The following is an 8,424-nucleotide window of genomic DNA, read 5'->3' as shown; positions in this document are numbered from 1 at the left end:
GATATGGAAACCGAGGCAACAAGAGGTTAACTAACCTTCCCAGGACCATGGTAAGTGAGGCAGGATTTCAACAAAAGAGTGTTACAGCCTCATTAGGCCCACTCCAGCCCAAACCTTATATGAAGTTCAAGTTAGGGGAGGATGGACACAGAGACCATAAATGGAGGGTAGAGGGGAGTAGCAGTGACATGAAGCTGGAGGGCAGAACCGCCCCACCCCGACCCCTACCCCAACCGTCGCTAGTATTTTTGGTCTCTGTCCTCTGTTCCCTCTGCCGGCAGTACTACTCTTCCCCTTCCCCATGTTCAAATTCAACGTAATTACTACCTCCTCCTCCCTCCCCCCTTCCTGGAAGCCTTCTTCAATGTGTTTGAAAGAATGATGAATTTGGAATTATGGGAGCTGGATTACACTTCGTTCTCTGTTACGTGAGACCTTGGGTAAATTCCCACGACCTCTCTGGGCCTATCTAGGCTTTAAATTGAGGAGGGCTGGGGGCAGCTAGGTGGCGGAGTGGATAAAGCACCGGCCCTGGACTCAGGAGGACCTGAGTTCAAATCCAACCTCAGACTCTTGACACTTACTAGCTGTGTGACCCTGGGCAAGTCACTTAACTCTCCTTGCCCTGAAAAATAAAATAAAATGAGGAGGTCTGGATCTGACGATCCATAAGTCACCTTTCAGGTGTAAACCTATGATCGTTGACTATCTCCTGGCCGTTAGGACCTCTCCCGCCACCCTCCACCCCTCGATGCACTCGGATACTCTTTTCTCTCTTGGGCACTTATCAATGTGGTGTAGTAGACCTGGCTTCAAATCCCAGCGCTGCAGGGACACTTACTACCCGGAGCGCTATAGTCACAAGAGCAAGCTCCTGCACATTAGGCCTCCTCATTTATAAATATGGCGGTGGTGGTGGTGGTGATGGGGGAGAATTCCAGCAGCTGATTTCTAAGACCTCTTCCAGCTCCAAAGCTACCAACGCCACGGTGCATCCTGGGCTTCCTTCATACACAGGGGTTCCTCGAGTCCCCGCGCATTGAACACGGGGCCGGTAGCAGTGAGTATTTCATAAACGTTTGCTGTTGCGCTAAGGCTGGAAGGGATGGAATCTCACCTCCAACCCTTTGACATTTTCGGAGAAGGTCCACAGGTGACCTCTTGGGAAAGTGGTTGTTTATGAAAGACTAAAACTCGCCGCAGCCGGACACTCGGGCACCATGGTGGCTCCTCCATTTGTCAATTGCCTGAGACGCGCCCCTCCCCCAACTCTCCATCTCTTTCCCCTTTCATTCATTCCCGGTGGGCAGGAAGAGCCTAGGTTGGAGGAGAAAAGCGTAATCTTTTCTAAATTCTGAGTGTTGGGTGTTGGCTCGAACTATCTGCGTGTTGTTGATTGGGAGGTAAAGCCCTCAGGTGTCCCGAGCAGGGGTGGGGGTAGGGTGGAAGACGTCCAGGTAGCTTCCTGATTACACCGGAATGTAGGGAGCCGGAATTCCCGAGAAGGGACCCAGGGTCCATCCAGGGCCAGGGGCATCTGTGTTGAGGGGGAAGTCGCCGTGTTCTTGGGGTGCTAGAAGGGGGCCAGACGGCATAGATGGCGTGCTGGCCTAGAGGCAGATCCATGGGGTCTGAGTGGACCTCGGGGTTCCGTGGCGCACGTCTCGGGATGGAGCTATTTACCAACAAGGGAGATAGAGCATCATTGGAGATAATCAAGGGGGAGGGGTCGGAAGGGCTTGTAGTGGATAAGGATTTTAGATCACACGTTAGATTCCGCGCACTTCTGGTTGGAGATGGAGCCAGGCGTGGTTGGTGTGGGAATTCCCTCTCACGGGGCTGATAGCAACGAAGCCTGCTTTCCGTATCTTTCTGTGAAATGGCTTTGGGGGGGGGGGTCCAGAAGCGGGCCGGCCAACTAGCATTGATTGGGCGCCTGCTGTGTGCCGGACTCCGGTGCGGCTGCAGGGGGAGACTTCCAGCACGAGGTTCCTCCGCTCGAGGCCGACCAAGGCCGGGGGCGGGGCGGGGCGGGGCGGAGCGGAGGGGAGCGCCCTGGAGCCCTTCGGGCGTCTTCGCTGGAGCTCACTCAGCTCCTTCCGACTCCCCGGATGGGAAGGGCGGGGCGGGGTCTGCGCAGGAGCGCGGAGGTGCGTGCGTGCGTGTGTGCGTGCCTGCAGAGGCCCCGCCCCCTAGACTCCCCGCCCCCTTTCCGCGCGCCACCCCCCCACCCCCTCCCCCGCCGCGGCTCCAGCCCCTCCCCCTCCCCCGCCGTCCCGAGCCTCGTCTGGGCCGCGGGCTGCACTGATTGGAATCCGCCGCCGCCGCCGCCTCGCGCAGCGCGGGGAGAGAGGGAGGAGGGAGGGAGCGGGCCGGGAGAGACGACGAGAGGAGCGGGAGCGACGCTACGGAGGCGCCGCGCCGCGCCGGCCGCACCCGCACCCACCCGCACCCGCACCCGCCCCAGCCGGAGCTCGCCCCGCAGCCGGAGCCCGAGCCGGGCCGGCCTGAGAGGTCGCGAAGGCCCGGGGGGAGGGCGGCAGCGGCGGCCGGGGAGGGCCCCAGGAGTCCGGCCGCCCGGCCCTCGGCAGGAAGGATGAGCCCCCCGCGCTCCCGGTGAGTCCGCCGCCCCGCCGCGGGGCCGCCCGGGAAGTTGGGGTGCGGGCCGGGGCGCGCGCTCACGCGAGGCCGCGGGGCCGGACGGGCCTGAGCAGCCGAGCGGCGCCCGCCTCCCGGATCCCCCCCTTCCCGGTGCCCACCGGCCCGCCCCTCCCCCAGCCCTCCTCCCCTCACCGACCCCCTCGGGTCGCCCCCCCCAGTCTTCCGCTTCGGCCTGTCCCGCCCCCACCTGTCAGCTGCCCCCCTTCCCCAGACCCCGTTAGCCCCTGCCGAGCCCTCCCGTCCCCGCCTCCCCCGCGGTACCCCCCGGCCCCCTCCTGGTCCCCCGGCTTGGCGCCCCGCCCCTCCTCCAGGCCCCTCAGTCAGTCTGTTCCTAGCCTCTGCCCTAATGACCCCCACAGCCCCCTCGGCCCCGGCCGGCCCCCCTGCTTCCGCCCCACACACTGACCCCTTCATCCAGCTCTCCCTTCCCCCTCCCTTCACCTTGCTGCCTGCCATTGCCCCCTGGACGCGCCCCTACCCGCCCCCATCCCCACCACGGCCCCCCCCTTAGCCTGCTCCCCTAACCCCCCCCCCCCACACTCCCTCTCATCCCTCCCCCTGCTCTGATCGTTTCTCAGACTGACCTCCGGAGACCCTTGGCTCAAACCTCCTGACCTGTCCCTTTTAGCTCTTGACCGTTGGCTACCCCCCCCCCAACTTAATTTTAGCTGGTCCGTGAAGCCAAACTTCCATTGTCCTCCTCTTTCTCTCTTCCCCAAAGCTCTTCGTTCTGTGTCCTTTCAATTTCCCTTCTCAGGTTTCCCCTTCCCCCACCTCTGAGATGACTTGTCGCCCCTAAAATCACCCGGTCTCTCTGTTCGGCCTCTGCAATCGGAGCCACTTCGTGTGGGCCCCGGTTCTATCTGTTCCTCCTATGGGAGAGACTGTGCTGAGTTTGGGGGTGGGTGGGAGGGAGTAGTAAGTTTGCTTGTTGAATCCTTCAGTGCCAACTGCTTCTAGCCCTGCGCCTCGAGTTCATGTGTAAGATGAACTTCTTATTTAGGTTGTCGGGTTCTTAGGATGCATGCTATGAGGTCAAAGTCAAAAGAATTCATCTGGGCAGAGATTTAAAAGATCGTGATTCTTGGACCCAAGTGCCAGGGTATTACGTTGGATGTGCAGGCAGTCCCTTTGTGTTCACCTGTTCTGCAGTTGGCAAAACTTGGTTGGTGCATCTTCCCTGGTGAAATTACGGAAAATGAAGTTTTCCAGAAACTTGCACTGAAAACTGGAAAAAAACAACAAAAAATCCATGTTCATATTTGATGTGTTAGAATACAATAATCAATCAGATTACTTCTCAGAAACCACCTAAGGTCTAAGAGTGTAAAGGGGCCAAAGAGTTCTTTCTACTTAAAAGAAAAGTGTTGTCTGAGCAGTGAAATAATAATAATAATAATAATTACAACAACAACAATAAATGCTCTGATTTAGGCCCTGGCTTTGGATAATGTGTGTCATCATTTGATAATATTCAGTGCTTCAAAATGTTTTTGCCTTAGCAAAATGATTTGTAACATTTTTTTTTATATACCTGGTACTGTATTTTCAAAGAAGTTAAGAAATGTTGCTGGAAATATTTTTGCTTTTCGGGAACATTTTTGAGATAACAGTCTTTAGTGATCAGTTTTATATTTCCAGTACATAAAATTTACAGGAAGGTTGTAAATTTCACTTTTTATCTATTTGTGTTGGGAAAATAGCTTCCTATGCTATTAAAAAAATTTTTTTGGTGGATAGGTTATTCTAAAGGTGTAATTCAGTAAAATGTAAGCTTCTTGAGGGAAGGGCCTTTTTTGGGGGGGGGCAGTATTTTTGTATTATTAATACCAGATCCTTGAGCACAGTAAACTTTTACAATAAACATTTGTTGTGGATAGGTTGACTTTTGTGAATTAAAGTTGAGATTTTAAAAATCAAAATCGTCAAATGCATTTATTTTTATATTGAAATGATATACAAAGGGCTTGTTGATCATTTGGATCTTTTAGCCAGTGTTGTGATCCTCAGAGTGGAAAAGATACTTAATTGCTTGGTCTGAGGGGACTCTGTAGTACCTAGGAAAGAGGAGCTTTCAGCTCTTCTGCTGTCACTCATTTACCTGTCAAGTCTTTGAAATAGGCAACATTTTCTCCTTGGCACCTCACTTCTCTTTCTGGACCTTAATTGAAGTTTTCCCTGCCCCAGAGTCCAAGGCAATCCTTTAGCTTTCCCAAAGTCCAGCTATCATAGTTAAAGTTTCCATTCCTTCCTGGCTAGTTGATGTCTCCTGATTAGAGGAAAGCAATTGGATTGAATTGTCACACTAAAATGTGAATGATTGTATAGCCACTTAACCCTGCCTCCCTGAGGCATTTGCAGTTTTGAAAAAGGATGTTTGTTCACCCAAATTAATCTTTAATTGTTGGAATTTCAGGATGTATATAGTTAAGTGAAGTGAAAACATTTATGGTTGTGTGGGAGATTTGGGGGCATGGGGATGCAGGGTGATGACAGTTCCTTCACCTTTTTTTGGTCATTGTTAAGATTTGCATGGATCTGTGATTTTATGATTTTTCAATGAATTTTTAAAATCTTTTTTTTGAAATTATGAAGAACTAAGAATTTTGTGTTTTGTTATCTCAGGGTTAACAGTATACTGAAATAGAGATATATAACAAACGTTTCAAGCTATATAATCAATGAACATATCTATATCTCTCATCTCTAGATCTAATATCTTTATCTCTGTAACTCTATATCTATACGGGGAGAACATTTTTGAGTATTCATAAAGGAATCTGATGAATTTTGCTGTGGCTGATTTGAGTGCAGCTCACAGTTTTACACACTGAGGCTTCTGATGCACTCTGTTATTTTTGGAGTGGCTATGATTTGTTGCAGGTTTCACTACTTAATTTGTAACGATGACCCAGTCAGTTGATGATACCTTTGGCCTTGAAAGATTTTCATTTAATAAAAGCCTGGCTATTGACATATTCTAGGAAAGGTATGCCATTTCAGAGGGGAGACCATTGCTGGTAGCTGAGTAGCACTGAACCCTGACACAGTCTGAACTCCATTTCCAGTTGGTGCAGACTTCAGTGGAGTTATTGTTGCTGTAATCAGACTAAGGGAATGGGATACTCATTTTCTTTCAGTAATAGCCAGTAGCTTAAGTCAAGCCATTTCAGGTCTGAGTTGGAGCCTTCTTTTGGTAGTAGAGGGAAAAGGCTTGGCTGACTAAACCCTGCATCCCCTTTGACCCAGTGAAACCACTGCTAGCTAGGCCCATATCACAAAGAGGGCAAAGAAAGAGGAAAAGGACCCAGAGGTACAGAAATATTTCTAGCAGCTCTTTTTGTTAGAGCAAAGAACTGGAAACTAAGGGGATGTCCGTAAGTTGGAGAGCAGCCGAACAAATTATGAATGTAATGGAATATTACAGTACCATAAGAAATTATAAATGAGACAATTTCAGAGAAACCTGGAAAGATTTGTATGAATTGATAGAGTGAAATGAGGAGAATCAGGAAAACAATTTGTAAAACAATAACAATATTGTGAAGAAAATAGCTTTGAAAGACTTAAAAACTTTGATCAGTGCAATGACCAGCCACTATTCTAGACTACTGATGATGAAGTATATTACTCACCCCCTGACAAAGAGGTCTTGATGGACTCAAGATGTAGAATAATAAATCTATTTCCAGACAGAACCAATGTGGGAATTGTTTTGTTTGACTGTATATTTGTTATAAGGATTTTTTCCCCTTTTTTTCCAGTTGGAGAGAATGGGATAGGGTAATTTCTAAAAAAGAAAAGAAAGCAAGAAAAGAGTATCATTGAAGCATTTTTTAAAAAGCATTGAAGAGGGCAGCTAGGTGGCGCAGTGGATAGAGTACCAGCCCTGGATTCAGGAGGACCTGAGTTCAAATCCAGCCTCAGACACTTGACACTTACTAGCTGTGTGACTCTGGGCAAGTCACTTAACCCCAATTGCCTCACCAAAATAAATAAATAAATAAATAAAATTTTAAAAGCATTGAAGAGAATAGACAGGAGACCCAAAAAGCATCAAACGGGACAACCTTGAAAGTTACATGATGCATTTATTATATATTTTAAAAAGCTGCATATATCGAAGCCTCGCAGTTTCAGATATAATCTGTTTTTTTCTAGTTTATAAGGAGATGCTCATTTTATTTGGTATTTAGGATCAGAACAATATCTCCCTCCCCCCCCCAAAAAAAAGAAGAAAAGAAGAACTTGAAAGTTTAAGGGAGTACAAAATATATTGAAGACTGAAAGAAATTTGAACAATTGCTAACATTTGGTGACTTCTTTAACCTCAAACTTTGGGTTCTAGGTTCTGATCATGTAGTGCTCATCTTACCCTTTTCTAGTGAGTTGTTTAATATTAAATGTCTAGGACTTTTCCGAATTTAGATTATGATTTCTCTTTATGAGGTTTTTGGAGGAAATCAGTAGTTAGGAAAGTAACAACAATTAAATCTCAGTGAAATATTAAGACCATCTTGAAATAGTGTATTCTCCATCATTCTTTCGCACCACCTTCCTCAAACATTTTTTTTAAAAAAGATAGATTTAATTTTAACATTTATACCACATTAGAGCAGTATTGCTAAGAAGGAAGCAGGCATTGTGTTTATGAATCTCCTTTGTGGCAGTGGAACAAAATTTTTTGTTAAATCAACTTTGAAGTCTTGAGATAATTGTGTTCTTGAACCCAAGTATGTAAGCTTTTTAAACCCTGAGTTCAGGATTTTTTTTTTTTTTTTTAATGTTAACACTTAATGTAGAGCCAGGAGCTGCTGAAACTGCAGATTGTGTATTCCTTTAAGTACTGATGATGTCATTGAGTTTTTGCATTTGCCTTGGAACATTTGATCTCCTGTCTTGGCAGGTACAGTAAGTAATGAAGGGAATGGTTTTCAGCTATTTGTAAAAAAGTAGTGTTAGTGAAAATACTAAAGACCACCTTCATCTACTTTCCTTTTGTTTTTTAGGTTTTTTTCTTTAACACAGACTTCTTCCTTCAGTTAGTGAAGCCAAGAAATCCACACATGGGAGATTATAAGGGCATTTTGTGACAATTCTAATTTTTGAGGAGCAATAGAAGTGAAATTCCGTTACATTGTTAATTATCAACGGGAAATTTTCTCCAGCTTCAACTAAATTTCTTTATAATTTTATGAGACAGTAGTTTTCCTTCCTTCCTTCCTTCCTTCCTTCCTTCCTTCCTTCCTTCCTTCCTTTCTTTCTTTGCGGGCCAGTGGGGGTTAAGTGACTTGCCCAGGGTCACACAGCTAGTAAATGTCAAATGTCTGAGGCTGGATTTGAACTCAGGTACTCCTGAATCCAAGACCGGTGCTTTATCCACTGAGCTACCTAGCCGCCCCCAAGACAGTAGTTTTGAAAGCATGAAATATATATTTAACAAAGATTCCTTCTTAGGTCTTAGTCTGAATTGCTTCATTTAGGAAATGTTAAAGGGAGATATATTATTTATTGAGGGTTTGTAGTTGACATTTGTTGAAAGATGTTTAAAAAAATTCACTAAAGTTCCGATAACTTTTGTTAAAAGCTACACTTAAATAGAAAAATAATAGTTTATAGTTTACTTGGTAAGAGTAATAAGGAAATAATTTTAAGAATTAAAAAAAATGCGATATGTTTAATTATGTTTTTGTTTTTGTTTTTTTTGTTTTTGTTTTTTTTTTGCGGGGCAATGGGGGTTAAGTGACTTGCCCAGGGTCACAC

General features: G+C 46.8%; 2 protein-coding genes across 3 annotated transcripts in view; one reads left to right on the top strand and one right to left on the bottom strand.

Moving 5' to 3' along the window:
* Window positions 1–1,378: 1,378 nt before the first annotated feature.
* On the bottom strand, window positions 1,379–3,117 carry LOC122738220 (collagen alpha-1(II) chain-like). The gene is made up of 3 exons (XM_043980276.1): window positions 2,273–3,117; window positions 1,785–2,103; window positions 1,379–1,573 (listed from the first exon to the last, which is right to left on the bottom strand). The coding sequence occupies exons 1-3, from the start codon at window positions 3,115–3,117 to the stop codon at window positions 1,379–1,381; spliced, it is 1,359 nt and encodes a 452-aa protein (XP_043836211.1).
* Window positions 2,496–8,424, top strand: part of BMPR1A (bone morphogenetic protein receptor type 1A) — a 116,678-nt gene continuing 110,749 nt past the window's right edge. Inside the window, exon 1 of one of the 2 annotated variants that reach the window (XM_043984712.1) lies at window positions 2,496–2,616. The gene's annotated coding sequence lies outside the window, so the exon portion shown is untranslated. The remainder of the gene's footprint in view (window positions 2,617–8,424) is intronic. The other variant, XM_043984713.1, reaches the window with a different exon arrangement.

The sequence above is a fragment of the Dromiciops gliroides genome, chromosome 2, assembly GCF_019393635.1.
Source record: "Dromiciops gliroides isolate mDroGli1 chromosome 2, mDroGli1.pri, whole genome shotgun sequence".
In the NCBI taxonomy this organism is placed as follows: Eukaryota; Metazoa; Chordata; class Mammalia; order Microbiotheria; family Microbiotheriidae; genus Dromiciops; species Dromiciops gliroides.
This window is presented reverse-complemented; position numbering and strand designations above follow the sequence as displayed.